The sequence below is a fragment of the Hyla sarda genome, chromosome 13 (genome assembly GCF_029499605.1).
Source record: "Hyla sarda isolate aHylSar1 chromosome 13, aHylSar1.hap1, whole genome shotgun sequence".
Taxonomy (NCBI): domain Eukaryota; kingdom Metazoa; phylum Chordata; class Amphibia; order Anura; family Hylidae; genus Hyla; species Hyla sarda.
Genome location: NC_079201.1, coordinates 19,740,850 through 19,760,548, shown reverse-complemented (window position 1 = coordinate 19,760,548; position 19,699 = coordinate 19,740,850). Strand labels below are relative to the sequence as shown.

The following is a 19,699-nucleotide window of genomic DNA, read 5'->3' as shown; positions in this document are numbered from 1 at the left end:
CACACAAAGAGACTCAGGCAAATGCAAGTTGTAGGGTTTTATTTTAAGTAACCTACACTCAAGTTAATGGCAATTCATGATAAAAATAGAAGATAGGAGGGGTAATGTCCAAAAAGATGGACTCTTCTGAACACTCGATTTTATAATTAAAAAAAGGAAAAAAATAAAATAAAAGCATCCTAAGCAAAAAAAAAAAAAAAAAAAGAAGTGTCACAAATCTGTTCACCGGGCATTTTTCAAGCAAAGAAAAAATAAAAACTCACCAATCTTTTGCAACTGATGTTACAGACATGAGGAAGTCCATAGTGTAACGTCATTCAAGTAAAATATATAGAATATTTTTTTTTTCAAACACTCGATTCCATCCAGACAACCGACGATGAGTAAATAAAGTTGATGCCGCCAGGCCGGGCTCCCAAATGACATTCATAGCGCTAAGACTCGAATACCCCATACAACAGAGGGATTGCGGCACAGCGGTTCAGTCTGACAATGCTCTTCTCTTATTAATAAAAAAAAAGTGTAACAAGTTTGGTCTTCATTGCACTTCTAAAAAGTTACTCTTCACATTAAATTAAATTCTGTGGTAAAATCTGCTGAAGTGAAAAGAATTCAGATATCCCTACAATTGTACAACAGTTAAAAGGTTTTTTTTTTGTAAGATAAAAAGGATTAAATACTTGAAATAATGGTACAATAGATAGACTTGGGCAAAGAAAAAAAGAAAAATAATTCACATTGATATTAAGAAAAAAAAAAAAATATCAAAAGTTTCAGAAAATTTCCTCCTTTCAGAATTGCGACAAAAGAATCACATTTCAGTGTCTCCAAACCAAGCGCGCGGGGATTGGCTTGAATATTGTTTCACGTTTACTGGGAAGGTTAAACAGGAGTCAATGAGACCCCCTCAGCTGCCAGATAATAGGCCCCTCTCTTCAGTGTAACCAGGGTAAGGGGATATGTTCAGATGAAAGGGAAGGGTTAAGTTTATATTTTCTATTAAAATAGAAGATATTGAAAAAAAAAATCTTAACTGTAAAAACACACAGGATATTTTCTTAATTCTATAATACAGACTTTTTTGAAAAGCGGATTTTTTTTTTACGCCTGGTGAAAACCTCCCATCTTAAAACACCTAAAAACAAATGTAAAATCACAATTTCAGATATCCCATTTTGTACATATGTATATAACTCCTTGTCCATGGGACAATACTCGAAGGCAGCATGGGGACATTATCCAATATTTTTGTGGGTCTTTTTATCCCCCTTAATCTGCTGCATATCCCCTTCCCGTCTGAACATAAAAGTTGATAAAAGGTAAGGCTCACAGCTCTCTAGGAAATCCCTTTCCGAGGTGACATCCAGGCTTAAAATAAAATAATTAAGAACAAATTATAAAACAAACATTGTCTCTCGCATTAAAATTCAAAGTCCTCGTCCGTCATATCGATAGCCCACGCAAACTTCTCCCGCTGAGTTTTGTTGTAGATTTTTTCAATAGGAATTTCGAACTTCTTACACCTGTCCGGGAGTCAAAACACATGAAATTACCACAAAAGGTTTAGAATAAGAAAATAAACTCCCATTTCTATCATGGGCATACACCCATCAGTAAGGTGTCCCCCAATGAAGAGCGACGAGAATTGGCCCCCAGTTCACTAGTACAAAGAATTCCCCCAGATCACTAGGAGGAGCAGGGAGAAGCTCTTGGCCGCAAGCTTCTCAAAGCAGGAAACAAGCTCCATAGACTTCAATAGAAACAGTCCCTACAGTGAGTATACGCTATTGTGTATGAACAGTTAAATTAGCAGGAAGTGGCCATGAATGAGTGACTAGGCGACTCCCTTTGGGCCAGTGAAATAAAGTATACAGCAGAATCCTTTATTTGATGGCAATGGATACCTGTAAAATACTGCAGAAACACTGCATAAAGGGGGCCTTTAAAACTACTGTATAAAATGCATTTTAACCTTTTTTTTTATTTACTATAAGTAATTTTTTTAAAACTATTTTAAGGCTTGGGAATACCTAGTATTATAAAGGATTGCAGTGGCATGCTGCCCGTCAGTGTTACACTGAAAAGGCAGCAACAGGAGCTGAAGGCTGAACTGGGGGCCTTTGTCAAGCCCCAGGCTGCCATGGCAAAAAGCAGCACCTCGCAATACATTGCAAGGTGCTGAAAGAGAGAGGGAGGGGGGGGGGGGGGGGAAATCTCCATACAAGTCACTATTGAGCTATTGGTTAAACTGTTTGGCAGGGACTGTGTTACAGCTGAGCTCATTGACCTTGTGTATACCTACCAGTCATGGTGAGGCACTGCGCATCCACCCATAACTTGTATACACACAGATTGTACAGGGGCTAAATTATTTTAACAGGCAACATTGTATTTAGCATTGAAAATACCAGTGGGGATGAGTAGTAGAGATGAGCGAACTTACAGCAAATTCGATTCGTTACATCTCATCTCTAATGAATATATTTCTAACAATGTACACCTTAGTGACTTGTCCATGTTCTATGTCATAAACAAGCAAGGCACAGCGTCTTACCAGGCTACAGAGATTCTGGGGTCCAAGTAGTTAAGTTTGGAGGTTCCCAGGGCGATTTGTTTGTTCTCTTCCCTGTCTGTCGCTTGAACCTCCAACTTCATCAGCTGCTCCTCTACCCTCTGCACGGCCTTCTTTTTGCTTTCAACTAACCTGCACAGATAGAGATTTAGGCATAAGATCACAAACATACCAAAAGGTACAAACGCAGCTTATTTTGAATAGGAAAGATTGTATAGTTAGAACGCAACGCATTATTGGTCACAAAATATAACCGTGCGCACCACTTATATGATGGATGCCAATTGATAGCAGGGGTTGATGCTTTAAAGGGGTACTCTGCCCATAGACATCTTATCCCCTACCCAAAGGATAGGGGATAAGTGGTCTGATCGCAGGGGTCCCGCTGCTGGGAAGCACCTCCTGTATTATGGTGCACGGAGTAATGACTGGCAATGCAGGGGCCGGAGGATTGCGACGTCAGGGCCCCGCTCCCTTATTGAAAGTCACGATCCTGTAGCCAGTCAGGCATGGAGTGAAGCTCGCTCCGTGCACCAGATGACAGGGGTTCTGCAGGAGAGATTGCGGGGGGTTCCCAGCGGCAGAACCACTGCGATCATCCAAAGGATAGGGGATAAGATGTGTAGGCATGGAGTACCCCTTTAAACTCCAGCAGCACCTTCATTTCGTAAAGTCTGTAACGTTGCACCTACACCAGTGTGTTTTCAGATGCTGCAAAACTACAACCCTTAGCATGCTGGGAGCTGTAGTTTAGCAACAGCTGTGGGCACACTGGTTAGAAAACACTGGCCTACACAACAGCACAACCACTACAAGCCCCATGGCCTTGTTGAACATCTCAGGACCCCATTCCTTGCACAGATCACAGAGTATGATTAAAAGCCTAACCCATACAGAGATTACTCTACCAGGAGGCAGGGGGAGGCTGAGCTCCTATTGTCTTTATTTATGGGCGTCTCCTGACTCCTGTAAGGATGTACAAATCCCTTTCCAGCAGCTGCCTCCTTATAGACAGAACAGGAATAAAGATTCCGGTTCTGTCTATGGTTTCAGGATTATTTTATAGTCAAATTGAAAATAAATTTCATTAAAAGAAAAGATTCTTTATTAAAAAAAAAAAAAAAAAAAAAATTTTAAGCAATAGGTTGTTTTCTGTTAACCCATTCCCATTTTAGAAATTTTGCTGACCTCGAATCAAACTTACTTTTTGGTCTTCTCATCACGCTTCACCTTAGCGTCTGCTTTGGCGCTCTTTAGCTCACGGCGTGCATCTGCCAGTTGATCCTTTTTGGCATCAATCTATGAAACAAAAATGTAACAATTTTTTATTTTTTTTTATGAATACATCAAGACATGTAATCGTGCACTGCCCAGGAGTTTACAATGTTAGTAATCTTATGTAGTGGGCTCATACCTTGGCCTGTAGGTTCATCATTGACTTTTCGAAAGTCTTCGGAGGAGCACGCTGATGGTTACACAAAATGGCCACAGCTCTGTTTGCACGATTATAGGACAGTATTTTGGCAGGAATATTATCATCAGCTGCAGAAGAAAAGACGGTTACACGAGGGCAACAGGGATATGTGCAGGAACAAAACTAGGATACATGTACTAAAGGAGGTAGGGATCGACCGATATTGATTTTTTTAGGGCCGATACCGACATGTGAATTTTGAGGCCAATAGCCGATAAGTTATACTGGAATATCGGTATAAGTTATCGGCTATTCCCCCACCCCCCTCCAGAATCCGCTGCAGATCAATGATTTAAAGCGGGTGCTTTCAATCAATGAACTGCAGCGGCTTTTGGGGGGCCAGAGACCGCCGCCGCCGCCCGCTTCTCTCCCCCTGCCTGTCCCTAGTCCAACCACCACCGCTGCCCCATTGCCTCCCCCATCCCCGGTTTTATAATTACCTGATCCCGGGGTCCGCGCTACTTCTGGCTCTGGCGGCGTCCTGAGCTGTCACTGTGCGCACCAATGGTGACATCGCGTTGAGGAAGTCATTCGTCACTACGCAGCGCACAGCAGTAGCGCAGGAGGCCGCAGGAGCCAGAAGTAGCGCGGACACCGGGAACTGGTAATTATAAAACCGGGGATGGGGGCGGCAATGTGGCGGTTGGACTAGGCGGCGGTCTCTGGCCCCGCAAAAGCCGCTGCAGTTCATGGATTTAAAGCGCCCGCTTTACATAATTGATCTGCAGCGGCTTCTGTATCTGCTCGCAGCGGCATATTGCTGCTCCGAGCAGGCATATGTAAAGGCCGAATACAGAAGGTCGTTCAGCGGTGGATCTGCAGCGCAAGATATACTGCAAATCCGCTCCTGTGAACGTACCCTTATAGAAAGTGAAAGCTCAAAAGAGCAACTCACCCGACATTTCGGAGATAGCGGAATAGATCACATCGCGGTCAGGCGGAGATGCAGCATGGATGCGGTAGATGGAACGGGGGAATCAGGCGTCGGGACCACAGCAGTTTCGCACCATTTGGTGCTTCGTCAGGCCCCTGCGACGCAGTCGCAGGGGCCTGACAAAGCATCAAATGGTGCGATATGGCTGTGGCCACGACGCCTCCCTCCCTGCTGCATCTCCGCCTGACCGCAATGTGATCTATTCCTCCATCTCCGAAACGTCAGGTGAGTTGCTCTGCACCTTTCATTATGCACATGTATACTCTAGCGTGTAGCACCACCCATAGGAGAGCATAGACTGCTACACTGGAAGGATCAAATTCACAGGTTTAAAAGGTACAGTGCCGGATTTCTCTCTTTCTATAGTGACAACCCTTATACAAAGTGCTTTTGGGCAACTGTGTCCCTCAACTGCTCGGTTTGATTTTGATTTCTGAACATACAAATCTGACTGAAGATTAATGAGTGCGCCAGGATTTCTTTATTACCATTTGAGTCTCCACATCCAACAATACTCGCAAGGAGTAAGTGCCGTTCATTGGATTTTACAATATTAAGGGTCTATTCACATGATGCGCAGGATTTCAAGCCGTGTTCAGTTTACATTGAAATCTGCAGTAGAAAGTCCTGCGCATCCAATCTGCACAGAATACTGTACGTGTGACTAGAGAAAGCACAAACTGATCCAGCACTTGGGTAAAAAGTTGCAGCTTTATTAAGGTCCAAATCCGACATACAAACTTCACACGGTAAAACCGACACCCTCCCTTGTCATATGCGTTTCAAGCGCATGCGTCACTGAGGAAGAGCGCGCATGCGCTTGAAACGCGTATGACAAGGGAGGGTGTCGGTTTTACCGTGTGAAGTTTGTATGTCGGATTTGGACCTTCATAAAGCTGCAACTTTTGTACCCAAGTGCTGGATCAGTTTGTGCTTTCTCCGTTGATAACCACAGCACTGAGTCAAGTGCGGCCCCCTGCACGGGAAGACTCGGAGGGGAGCTGTACAATACATTTACTTTGTCTACGTGTGAATAGACCCTTAAGGAGTTATCCAGCAGGAGGCTGCATCATCAAACCCTGTGTCAGACCCCCCCCCCCCCCCCGGCACATAACTATTGTACTTACAGTTTGTGAGCTCTTTTAGCTGCTGCTGCAGAGTGATGGAGGCGTTGTATGTTCTGAACACTTTGGCCGTCAGTCCATCCATCAGATCTTGGAGATGCTTATTTAAAATACTTGTCTGGTGTTGAGGGAAAAAGTAAGTTAGGAGCTAATGTGCTTAAAATTCTCTTTAAAATAATCGTGGAAAGAATTACTGTCAGAAAATTTAAAGGGGTATTCCAGGAAAAAACTTTTTTTTTTATATATCAACTGGTTCTAGAAAGTTAAACAGATTTGTAAATTACTTCTATTAAAAAATCTTAATCCTTTCAGTACTTATGAGCTTCTGAAGTTAAGGTTGTTCTTTTCTGTCTAAATCCTCTCTGATGACACCTGTCTCGGGAAACGCCCAGTTTAGAAGCAAATCCCTATAGCAAACCTCTTCTAAACTGGGTGGTTCCCGAGACAGGTGTCATCAGAGAGCACTTAGACAGAAAAGAACAACCTAAACTTCAGAAGCTCATAAGTACCGAAAGGCTTAAGATTTTTTAATAGAAGTAATTTACAAATCTGTTTAACTTTCTGGAGCCAGTTGATATACATATATATATAAAAAAAAAAAAAGTTTTTTTTCCTGGATAACCCCTTTAACATGTTGCCCACATGTCAGAAAAGTTTAGATTGCATTAGGTCTCAGTTGTGAGAACCGCAGCGATGTTATAAGCCGGGGAAGCACACGGCAGCCCTGTGCGCTCTACAGCCAGAGATCTGACTTTTTCCTGCATAAACTTCGGTATGGGGGGGTTCTCCTTGCGGAGATCACAAAGTGTGGAGAGTTAAGCCATTTAGCCCGCATCTAAGAACTTTAGGAGGAATATGCAAAGCAGCTCATTAAGATGTTACCAATAACGATGGCATGTTAAACAGCTACTTTGCATATTCGTCTTTTGCATAGACTAACTCCAGTTAGTGGCACGCTGAAAAAAACAAAAAAAAAAAACAAAAAAAAAAAAAAAAAAAAAACTTTCCCTGGCCTCTAACTGGTGATTGCAGCAGGTCTTAGGAGCGAGACCTAACGCAATCAAAACTTTAAACATGTTAAGTAGAGATGAGCGAACTTACAGTAAATTTGATTCATCATGAACTTCTCGGCTCGGCAGTTGATGACTTATCCTGCATAAATTAGTTCAGCTTTCAGGTGCTCCGGTGGGCTGGAAAAGGTGGATACAGTCCTAGGAGACTCTTTCCAACTGCCGATCCGAGAAGTTCATGACGAATCGAATTTACTTTAAGTTCGCTCATCTCTAATGTTAAGGCACCATTTTAAGTCCTTTATGACAGTAACCTATTAAAGGGGGTACTCCACCCCTAGACATCTTATCCCATAACCAAAGGATAGGGGATAAGAGGTTTTATCGTGCGGGTCCCGCTGCTGGGGACCTCCGCAATCTTTGCTGCGGCACCCCAGACATCCGGTGCACAGAGCGAACTTTGCTCCATGCCGGATGACTGGCTATGTAGAGAGAGGCTTGTGATATCACGGCCATGCCCTCTCAATGCAAGTCTATGGGAGGGGGCATGATGCCCGCCACGGCCCCTCTGATAGACTTGCATTGAGGGGGCACGGCCGTGATATCACAAGCCTCCGGTGCTGCACCAGACGCTCTAAAAACGCCAGGTGAAGCAGGGATATCAGACATCTTATCCCTTATCATTTGGATAGGTGACAAGTAGAGATGAGCGAACTTTCAGTTCGATTCGTCACGAACTTCTCGGCTCGGCAGTTGATGACTTTTCCTGCATAAATTAGTTCAGCTTTCAGGTGCTCCGGTGGGCTGGAAAAGGTGGATACAGTCCTAGGAAAGAGTCTCCTAGGACTGTATCCACCTTTTACAGCCCACCGGAAAGCTGAACTAATTTATGCAGGAAAAGTCATCAACTGCCGAGCCGAGAAGTTCGTGACGAATCGAATTTACTGTAAGTTCGCTCATCTCTAGTGATAAGATGTCTAGGGGTAGCGTACCCCTTTAAATCACTATGAAACATGCATCTCTGCCTTTTCCACCTACCACATATCCCCCATTTGCACAATGAACACTTACATTGAGCCTGTCGAACAAGTCATCTTCTGGTTGTTTGTTCTCCATGAAAAGCTGCAGATTCTTGAAGACCTGGTTAAGTACAAGACATAAAACATCAACCACGAGGCATCAAGACATCACAATATACACGACCAGAGACTATACTACAAGAAAGCTAAAAATAAAAGACCAAAAGCAATACTTACCCTCTTCTCTACAGGCACCTTATTGTAGTAACGGATGGAATCTTTACCGGGGAAGTCAAACTCTACCACAAACTCCTGTCCATCTAATTCCGGGAAAAGCTTTATGTGCTCGACTCTCAAAGAGCAGCAGCCTACAGTGTCCGCCGTCTCGCCTTCTTCCTTTTCGTTACCAGCTCTCAACGCCAGCTGGAAATACAGAAATGTACACAGTCATTAGAAATTCCATTCGTCACGAACTTCTCGGCTCGGCAGTTGATGCCTTATCCTGCATAAATTAGTTCAGCTTTCCGGTGCTCTGGTGGGCTGGAAAAGGTGGATACATTCCTAGGAAAGAGTCTCCTAGGACTGTATCCACCTTTTCCAGCCCACCAGAGCACCGGAAAGCTCAACTAATTTATGCAGGAAAAGTCATCAACTGCCGAGCCGAGAAGTTCGTGACGAATTGAATTTACTGTAAGTTCGCTCATCTCTAACAGTCATACATCAGGCGACCATAAGACCAGATTGCTTTCAATTGATAGACCTGAACTGATAGCGTCAAACCCACAGCCAATTTGTATACTACGTTTGCGGAGCCAACCTAAAAAAACATGAGTCAAACCAGGAACCCTATTGTGCAGTCTCCTAGAACGTGACAACACCGTTGCGCTCACCTTGTCTATGAAGTACAGTGCAACAGATCTCTGCCGGGCCTTCATCTCCTTGGATTTCCAGTCATCCCGGTATGTGTTGCGAATTTTTTCGACACATTTCTTCAGCCTGCGCGCTGTCTCGTATTTCTGCCAGTCTTTTTCTCCCTGAGATAGATTATAGATATTATAAAATACATAACAATGTATAACAAAAAGCGTCATACACAAGTTCTACCCAAAACTGGAAGTCTCACCGTCTTGAGGAAGGATAGAGGACTAATGTATTCATAAGGCAGTGTTTTCCAACCAGTGTGGCTCCAGCTGTTGCAAAACTACAACTCCTAGCATGCCCGGACAGCCTTTGGCTGTCCGGGCATGCTAGGAGTTGTAGTTTTGCAACAGCTGGAGTCACACTGGTCCTCCTGGCAGGACACACCCAGCTTACTGACCCTGAACTAATCAGTTTTAGCTTAGTGTCAGTAGGAGGCAGACCGGTCTGGAGTTCTCCCGACCTGGTCTTTTTTACCTAGGGCCTGTTTAGATTTTTTTTTCTCCTTTATTTGTTTTTAGGTGGTATAAGTTATCGGCTATTTATCCCCCTGCGACACCACTGCAGATCATTGATTTAAAGCGGGCGCTTTAAATCAATGCACTGCAGTGGCTTTTGCGGTGCCATAGACCGCCGCCGACACCTGCTTCTCTCCTCCTACCTGTCCGGGGGTCCTGAGACCTATCACCGCCACCCCCGCACCGCGCCTAGGGGTGCCTCCAGCTGTTGCAAAACGACTACTCCCAGCATGCCCGGACAGCCGTTGGCTGTCCGGGCATGCTGGGAGTTGTAGTTTTGCAACAGCTGGAGGGCCTACTGTAGGTATAGTATATTATACAGACCCCTGTCCATCCCAGAACCCTGACTCACCTTCCCAGTTGCTGCAGGGACCGTCCGGGGAGGGCGAGCCGGGCCATCCATCCTTCCTGTAGTGTCTGGGGGCATTCTGGGTGGAGGGTGAACCGGTCCGGGCTGTCCTTCTCCGGGGGTCCTCTTCTCCACTCCGGGCAGGCTCCGGCCTAGTAACTCTGCATAGACGCCGCTGCGCAGCGACGTACCTGACGTCACAGCGTAGCGGCGTCTATGCAGCGTACTAGGCCGGAGCCTGCCCGGAGTGGAGAAGAGGACCCCCGGAGAAGGACAGCCAGGACCGGTTCACCCTCCACCCAGAATGCCCCCGGACAATACAGGAAGGATGGATGGCCCGGACCACCCTCATTACGGGTAAGTTTACTTTTTCTTATTGACTCGGAGGGTGGGGGAGGGGCCCGACCGGTATAGCGGTATGGGCAAAAATCCATACCGTAGCAGGAAAAAAATAAAAATAAAAATAAATAAAAAAGTTAACTGTATCCGGTTCATACCGGTATACCGCCCAGCACTATGGTGGGGGGTGCGACGCGGTGGGTTGGGGGGCGGTCGCGGTGCGGCGGGTGGTCGCGGTGCGGGGCATTATCGGCAAGGTAATTGCCGATACCGATAATGTCCAAAATCGTGATTATCGGCCGATAATAATCGGCCATACCGATAATTGGTCGATCCCTACTAAGAACCGTGTTTTCCAACCAGAGTTTAGCAAGGGTGGACTAATAGGAAAACCTGCGACTATAAGGCAGGATAAGAAGTTCTGATTCTATACACCACATTCTTACCTTAATGCGGGAGCTGGGGTTCAGCATAATATATTTGATGGATCCCTGAATGTTCTCGGTCCAGGACACTAGCCAGGTGACCTTATTGTCATAGCGAACCTCTTTCCACTTGTGACCAGGAGGAGGAGAGGGAATCTTAGAATCTCTATATGGAGAATAAATAAATAAAAGAATATTTATTGAGACTACAAGTGCCATTGTTTAAATCCTGCTTCTAAACTGGGCGTTTCCCCGAGACCGGTGTCATCAGAGAGGATTTAGACAGAAAAGAACAACCTTAACTTCAGAAGCTCATAAGTACTGAAAGGATTAAGATTTTTTAGTAGAATTAGCCAGTTGATATTTATAAATACATTTTTTCCTGGAATACCCCTTTAACATCCCATCCATTCTACATGAACAATGTGCCACCTAAAGCCTGCAGTCTTGATCCCCCATCATTCCAGCCCTCCACCCTCGGTTACATACTTGCTGCAGTTGATGATGATGTCCTCAGGCATGATTCTCTTCTTTAGCTTGCCCATTTTCGGATGGTTCCCTCTTCCTCGAAACAAGCCGGGAGGCTCTATCCTGAAGTTTGCAATCCTCTCTTTATGGTTGTCCATAATACAATAACCGTATTCCACAACCAATCGCTCATTTTCCTCTTTGATTTTCTGTGGAAGGGGGAGAAAAGAAGGTCATAGAGACCATGCAAAATCCTAAATTCACTATAGCCTCATCATGCATCTTATTTTGTAAAGTAGTTTGGATGACTTCCTACGTTCTTGACACAGCGTTCACATCACAATTCAGCTTTACGATCTGCATATATATGTACACAGAAGAGCCCCACTGACTTTAAAGGAGTACTCCGGTTTTCAGTGATGATTCCCCCAACCAGAGGGCCTCCAGCTGCTGCAAAGCTACAGCTCCCAGCATGGCCGGACAGCCGTTGGCTGTCCGGCCATGCTGGGAGTTGTAGCTTTGGAACAGCTGGAGGCACCCTGAATGGGAAATATTGCCCTATTTACAGGATAGGGGATAAGTGTCTGATCGCGGGGTGTCCCAGCAGTATGACCCCCGGCGATCAGACACTTACCCCTTATCCTGGTGGAGCAGGGGGTTCACTGCTGTTCAGCACGGGATAGTCTCTGAAGGTGGGGCCGGAGCGCTCAGAGAAGCAGCGGACTGGTCCTGTTCAGAAGATTAAGGAGGGGTTCCAACTGCCAAAATTACACTTAAATCCATAGGATACGTTTTATAAAATTGGGGTATCCCTTTAATGGCCTGAATGTGCACATGTTGGCAGCAGATTTTGCCAGTGCACGTGTGGAACTGAAGGCTGCACTGTGATGTGAACACGGCCTACAAAATCAAAGTTAAAGGGGTACTCCAGCGCTTAGAAATCTTATCCCCTATCCAAAGGATTGGGGATAAGATGCCCGATCGTGGGGGTTCTGCTGCTGGGGACCCCCGTGATCTTGCATGCAGCACCCAGTTCTTATTAATTCCGCAGAGCGTGTTCGCTCAGGGTCTGATTACTGGAGATCAAGGGGCCGAAGCATTGTGACGTCAATGAAAGGTCATGGGAGGGGGGCGGAGCGTGACATCACACAGGGGCGTGACGTCACAATGCTCCAGCCCCGTGTTCATCAGTAATCAGACCTGGAGCGAACGTGTTCCGGGGACTGATTGTAACAGGGTGCTGCGTGCAAGATCAAGGGGGGTCCCGATGCATCGGGACTCCCACGATCAGGCATCTTACCCCCTATCCTTTGGATAGGAGATAAGATGTCTTAGCACCGGAGTACCCCTTTAAGTCCATTAGGGTGCTATGGTTTAACTACAGAATGGTGCTTAAAATGATTTACGCTGGAATAGAAGAATATCTGATGCATTTCCAATAGTGGTGGGAGAAGGAATGTTAACCTGTCACAATACCTGTTTCTCCTCCTTGGTCATTTGTTTCCTGGCCTCAGACTGGGCTTTGAAGTACTGGGCCATCTCATTGAAGTCACACTTGCTCAGGTTGGTAATAAGATTTCGTTCATCAGCAGTCATTTCCTAAAAAAAAATTCCATTTGGGAAGATTAGAGCCAGGCCGGATAATAGAAAGATTTATAAAAACAAACATTATATTCTATGTACTATGTCTACATACTAAGATATGAGAAAAAAAAATATCCATAAAATCACAGATTTTTAAAGATTTTTTTTGCAAGTTAAGGTGGAAAATAAGTATTTGGTCAATAAACAAAAGTTCACCCCAATAATTTGTTATATACCCTTTGTTGACAATGACAGAGGTCAAACGTTTTCTGTAAGTCTTCACAAGGTTTTCACACACTGTTGCTGGGATTTTGGCCCATTCCTCCATGCAGATCTCCTCTAGAGCAGTGATGTTTTGGGGCTGTCGCTGGGCAACACCGACTTTCAACTCCCTCCAAAGGAGTTCTATGGGGTTGAGATCTGGAGACTGGCTAGGCCACTCCAGGACCTTGAAATTCTTCTTACAAGGTCACTACTTTGTTGCCCGGGCGGTGTGTTTGGGATCATTGTCATGCTGAAAGACTCAGCCACATTTCATCTTCAATGCCATTGCTGAAGAAAGGAGGTTTCCACTCAAAATCTCACGATACATGGCCCCATTCATTCTTTCCTTTACACGGATCAGTCATCCTGGTCCCTTAGCAGAAAAACGGCCCCAAAGCATGATATTTCCACCCCCATGCTTCACAGTAGGTATGGTGTTCTTTGGATGCAACTCCGCATTCTTTCTCCTCCAAACACAACGATTTGAGTTTTTACCAAAAAGGAGATTATGCTTATCGTAAAATCTCTCTCGAAGGATCCATTGGGGGACACAGACCATGGGTATATGCTGCTGTCTCTAGGAGGTTTGACACTATGGCAACAAGAAAAGTCGGCTCCTCCCAGCGGCACCTGAGGTAATCAGTTTTAGTCCCAGAGCAATAGGAGAAGACCGACAGGTCAAGAGAAAAACCACAAACTGTCCGAGCAACCAGAAGAAAAAAGGTAACTGAACACACCCTCGGACAGATAACTGAAATAGAAACACCAGAAAAAGGGTGGGAGCTGTGTCCCCCAAGGGATCCTTCGAGAAAGATTTTACAGTAAGCATAAAAAAGGACAGTAGAACGATGTTCTCATTGAGATGAGTCAAAACCATATCAGGTACGAAGGATGGACCTGGAAGGAAACCAGGAAGGAAGGGAGAACGGCAGGAGAGAGCTGCCAGCTCTGACACCCTCCTAACAGAGGGAAGGGCAATAAGAAACGCCACCTTCCAGGGAAGGAGGCGAAGAGAAATGTCCCTGAGAGGTTCAAAAGGGGGGCCTTGCAGGGCATCTAAGACCAAGTGCAAGTCCCAAGGGATAAAAGCGTGCTGATAAGGAGGGGCAGCTTGTGCCACTCTCTGAACTAGGTTCGGACATTATAATTGAACGCCAGAGGACGTTGAAAAAGAATGGAAATGACCGAACCTTTGCCCACTAAGGGAGCTGAAAGCCAACCACGACCGGAGAAAAAAAAAAGCAGAGTTTCACACCAACAGAAATAAGACCGCCAGGTATGGTGGTAAATCTTTGCAGAGGAAGGGGCTTGTGAGCCCTCAGCATGGTGCTAACCACTTGGGAAGAGAAACCGCGGGTCCTCAGAACCGCTGTCTCAACCGCCACGCCGTCAAAAGCAGAGTCGGTAAATAGGGGTGGCACAGGAGACCTGATCTAGGAGGTCTGGTCGATAGGGAAGGCGCAGCAGTAAGTCGTTCAGGAGCCTGACCATGACGACGTACCACGCCCGCCGGGGGCCAGTCTGGGCCACGAGAATGGCGGGAACGCCCTCTGCTGTGAGTTTCCTCAGGACCCCGAAAAGAGAGGAAGGGGAGGAAACAGATAAAGGTAGGGCAAAGCCCGACCAAGAGAGTAACGCTTTGGTTGTGGCGGGACGTGTAGAGGTCCATGCCTGGAGCACCCCAGAGTTTGCAGATCACTGCAAACACCTCCGGATGTAGGGACCACTCGCCTTGGACGGCTGAGAAAGACCACATCCCAGAGACGCCCGGAATGAAGATCGCTGAGATGGCTGGAAACCCGAGTTCTGCCCAGAAGGGAATTTACCAAGAAGCAAGCAAAGAAAGAATTGCCCTATGCCCCAACATGTTGAAGGGGAAAGGGGCTTCTCGGGGGACCAAGGCCCCAGACCCACCGGTCCTTGAAAACACCTCCCCAGCCCGACAGCCCGAAAAAGCAGGGGGGGGGGGGGGGGAGGAGGGACGAAGCCACCATAAAAAAGGGAGGGACCAACAAGACTGTCGAGAGAGAACGATCTTGCGGTCAAGAGACAATGGAGACCTGTACCACCGGAAGAGAATCACCAGTTGAAGAGGTCGGTGATGAAACTGGGCAAATGGCACTGGCCTCCACGGCCGCCGCTAACCGACCCAGAACATTCATGCAAAAGAGAATGGAAACTGGAGCTCCAGGAGAGCAGTTGGACTTGTCCCGATTGACCATCCAATCCAAGTGAGACAAGGTCCGGAGGTTGAGACTAAGACTCCAGGATCTGGGCCCTGGCTGGAGCTCTGATCAGGAGGTCGTCCAAGTAAGGAATCACGGAAACAACTGTTGTCCATAAAAGGGCTATCACGACTGAAAGCGGTCTGTGAGCCTTATCCAGAGGTAATGAAGAATTCTTTTCCGCCCGTCGCCTCACTTCCTGAAGGCGGCGTCCACATTCCAGCTTTAAGCCACATGGAGGGACGGTGGCTACCAGGTAGCTTGTGGCAAAGCAGCACAGTGGCTGCGCATGGAAGCAGAACACAGAAAATCTCCAGCTGCAGAGCATCGGAGAGCTAGATTAAATAAATCCTCCAGAGGGATCTTGAAGACTACCCTGGCGGAGATGGGAGACCATACTGAAAGGGCCCTTGACACCCAGCCCGAAGCAAAAACAGGAAGATCCTGCTGTCTCAAAGGCAAAGTTTGCCAAAGTCTAAACCTTCATGTCCGCTGGATCCTTGAAGGCAGCCGCATCAGCCAATGGCCAGGTAGGCGCCTTAGAGAGGCGGGAGACCGGCAGATCCACAGTTGGAGAGGTATTCCACCAAGCAATGAGGTCCTTGGCGAAAGGATACCGCGCTTGAACAATCTTTGTTTCCTGAAACTTCTTGTCAGGATGCCTCCAGGCAGAATAAGGGCATAAAATTCAGTGTAAGAGCTGAAGGTCTTGGGTGCCGGTCGGGCACAAAAAAAGGAGGAGACTTCTGGAGCCACATCCAAAGTTCCTGGGTCCTTTAGATGGAAGGTGTCTCTTATGGCAGAAACAAATGAGTATACCACATCAGGCATCCGTGCGTTCCTTTGAGTCTGAGGTCGAATCAGAAACCTCATCCACAAGTTCTCCATGTGAATGGGAACGAGGTGAGGCAGCCCTGGAAGAGGTTGGGCATGATGAGAGGAAACTTCTGGACCACGTCCGAAGTTCCTGGGTCCTCTAGATGGAAGGTGTCTCTTATGGCCGAGACCAATGAGTGCACCATGTCCGACATATCCTTGCGGTCCTCAGAAACAGAGGCCGACTCGGAACTTCATCCACAAGTTCTCCAGGTGAATGGGAACGTGTGAGGCGGCCCTGGAAGAGGGAAGACTGACCAGGTACGCAAGTCTAGAGAGCCAGAGCGGCGACCATGGGAGCGTCCTCTAGGGGAGCGACGCTTGCTACAGGGCAGAGTAACGGGGCGATGCCTGTGAGGGGAGCGCACGTGCCTGCCAGAAGACTCGGATGAGGAGTCAGTTGAAAAACACCCCTATGACGCTGCGAGAGCGTCAGTATAGGGGAAAGCGGGATCCTCCGGAGGGCCTCTCCAATGCAGTCACCACATAACGGGAGACCTGAGCCAAGTCGGATATACAATGGGGGAGGGAGAGAACCCAGGCTGGAGGGGCGGCCGAACCCACCGGGTCTGGAAGACAACTGGGGTAGAATAGCAGGGGGGGGTCTGGGGGAGCAGGCAGAACAAGTGGAACCAGACATTTTTAGTTACAGCTTTTACAGATGTAATGAGTGGATAACACTCCAGTCAACTGTTTAGAGGGAGGAACAGTTCTGGGTACGGACATAGTAAAAAATAACTCTCTCACCCAAGTCTGTGTCCCCAGGGCAGCTGCTGTGAGGAAAACTCAGCTCTAGGTCAGCCAGAGAGGAGAGAAATTCCAGCCAATAGCCAGAGAGGAGAGACATTCCAGCCAATAGCCAGAGAGGGGCGTGCTAGGGGCAGGGCACCTGACTGATTTGGCCCCTGCCACCCATATGCGCGCACACAGCGCTGATTGGTGGCCAGTTCGCGCCATGCAGAAGCTCTGGCGGGATCCTGGTGGGCAGAGCTAAAGCGCACCAGGCCGCCGAAGAACAAAGAAATATTAATGGCGCCCGCTCCATGCCCCGAGCGCACATGCGAATGCATATGCACTCGCGGGGAACAGAACGGGCGAAGACGCCACCGCTGCCTAAAGTGAAAGACGGGCGCAATGTGAGCCGGCAGAGAATAAAAAGTTATGGCGCGGCTGCCGAAGGGAGCCGCATTAATAACAGTGTTTCACACACAAGTGTGTAATAAACTGTGCCCCACACATAAGTGGCCAGTGCACATAAGTGGCCAAGTGAGAAACTGTGCCCCACACCTTTCACTGCTCACCCCAGTAATAAAGAATAACCCCTGTCCAGCCAACCCCTCAGAAAAAGTGGCCAAAAACTGATTGTCTCCAGAGGTTGCAAATCCGCACCTGAGGAAAAAAAAGAACTTACATCATGAAGTCTTCCTATGAAGTCTTCAGCCAGCTTTTGTCACCTGCATCATGCCGGGCTACCATGTGCGAGCGAGGCGAGCAGGGAGGTAGGGGGACCCGGACCCATGAGGTACAACCCCAGGTGCTGACCGTTGGCGAGAGGGGGGGTCAACAGTACATCCAAGATGCCTGCCCCCTCAATCGCAATGGGGAAACAGTGAAATGAAGAGTGAAAGTGTTCCTGAGTCCCCACCTGAAAACAGGAAAGAAAACGGAATAAAAAAAAAAAAAACTAAGATCCCTAAATCTTGGAAAATAATAAAAAACATAAGACCTGGTCTGGGGAGAACTCCAGACCATGTCTACCTCCTTAGACACTAAGCTAAAACTGATTACCTCAGGTGCCTGTGGGCGGGTATACCCTGCTGGGAGGAGCAGACTTTCCTTGTTGCCATAGTGTCAAGCAGCATATACCCATAGAGACAGCAGCATATACCCATGGTCTGTGTCCCCCAATGGAGCCGATAGAGAAAAGTTCTTTGGTTTCATCTAACCATGACATTCTCCCAATACTCTTCTGGATCATCCAAATGCTCTCTAGCAAACTTCAGACAGGCCCGGACATGTACTGGCTTAAGCAGGGGAACACGTCTGGCACTGCATGATGTGAGTTGCTGGCGGCGTAGTGTGTTACTGATGGTAGCCTTTGTTACTTTGGTCCCAGCTCTATGCAGGTCATACACAAGGTCCCCCATGTGGTTCTGGGATTTTTGCTCACCGTTCTTGTGATCATTTTGACACCACGGGGTGAGATCTTGCATAGAGCCTCAGATCGAGGGAGATTATCAGTGGTCTTGTATGTCTTACATTTTCTAATAATTGCTCCCATTGTTGATTTCTTCACACCAAGCTGCTTACCTATTGCAGTCAGTATTCCCAGCCTGGTGCAGGTCTATAATTTTGTTTCTGGTGTCCTTTGACAGCTCTTTGGTCTTGGCCATAGTGGAGTTTGACTGTTTGAGGCCGTGGACAGGTGTCTTTTTTACTGATAAGTTCAAACAGGAGCCATTATATACAGGTAACAAGTGGAGGACAGAGAAGAGACTCTTGAAGTTACAGGTCTGTGAGAGCCAGAAATCTTGCTTGTTTGTAGGTGACCAAATACTTTTTTTCCACCATAATTTGCAAATAAATTCTTAAAAGAAATCAGACAATGTGATTTTATGGATTTCTTCTCATTCTGTCTCTCATAGTTGAGGTTATAACCTATGATGAAAATTACAGCCTCTCATCTTTTTAAGTGGGAAAACTTGCACAATTTGTGGCTGACTAAATACTTTTGCCCCACTGTATAATATATAAAATATATATAGTATAAATTCTATATATTCATTTTTATTAAACAATTTAGACATTCAATTACCTTCTTCCAGTCTTTAAAGAAGTTTTTCCTGAAGATGTCCTTTGTAGTGTACTCGTGATCCAACATTTTAGCAAAGAAAGTGGCTACTTCCTCAGCTTTGGGAGCAAGCTTTAAGACTTTACCTGCGTTCAATAGAAAAGATAAGCACTTAAAAGGGGTACTCCGGTGGAATTTTTTTTAATCAATTGGTGCCAGAAAGTTAAAGGGGTTTTCCGGGCAAAAACATTTTATCCCCTATCCAAAGGATAGGCGATAAGATGTCTGATCGAGGGGGGCCCTCTGCTGAAACCCCCCGCGATCTCCCTGCAGCACCCGCATTCTATGCGGGTGCTGCATCTCCAGTTTCGGAAAACTCCGGGTTTCCGGGACTGGGGATGTGAAGTCACGCGCCCTCCATTCATGTCAACGGGTGTCCAGGAATGCTGGGAGTTGTAGTTTTGCAACAGCTGGATGCACCCTGGTTGGGTAGCACTGGAGTAGACTATGGGTGGGTTTGTTGAAGAGAAACTGTCTGTGTCACCTGCACTAACCTGTCGGTCCAGGCTGATAGTGGGGCAACACCAATAACAATACTGTACCTACCTCGATCTGTGGCTCCATTTGCACGGGCAGCACTCCAGGAGCACGCTGACGTCATGGCTGCTGATTCCTAACTGGGCCAGGCTTTGCCGTGCTCCCGGAGTGCCATTTGTGCACCAAGTCTGCTGCCCAAATGAGGAGGATAATGGGAGAACAGGACCACGGATCAGAGTGCCACACTACATGCCTGTGCCAACAGGTTAGTG

At 46.8% G+C, this 19,699-nt stretch overlaps 1 protein-coding gene across 1 annotated transcript in view; it reads right to left on the bottom strand.

The window, feature by feature from the left end:
* Nucleotides 1–22: 22 nt before the first annotated feature.
* The window catches only part of TOP1 (DNA topoisomerase I), a 41,744-nt gene continuing 22,067 nt past the window's right edge, over nt 23–19,699 (bottom strand). The window contains exons 10-21 of the mRNA XM_056549726.1: nt 18,915–19,036; nt 12,627–12,749; nt 11,172–11,359; nt 10,704–10,848; nt 9,024–9,167; nt 8,371–8,556; nt 8,186–8,254; nt 6,108–6,222; nt 3,987–4,114; nt 3,777–3,871; nt 2,555–2,704; nt 23–1,523 (exon numbers count right to left, since the gene is read on the bottom strand). Coding sequence (XP_056405701.1) covers nt 1,421–1,523; nt 2,555–2,704; nt 3,777–3,871; nt 3,987–4,114; nt 6,108–6,222; nt 8,186–8,254; nt 8,371–8,556; nt 9,024–9,167; nt 10,704–10,848; nt 11,172–11,359; nt 12,627–12,749; nt 18,915–19,036 — 1,568 coding nt within the window. The 3' untranslated portion in view covers nt 23–1,420. The remainder of the gene's footprint in view (nt 1,524–2,554; nt 2,705–3,776; nt 3,872–3,986; nt 4,115–6,107; nt 6,223–8,185; nt 8,255–8,370; nt 8,557–9,023; nt 9,168–10,703; nt 10,849–11,171; nt 11,360–12,626; nt 12,750–18,914; nt 19,037–19,699) is intronic.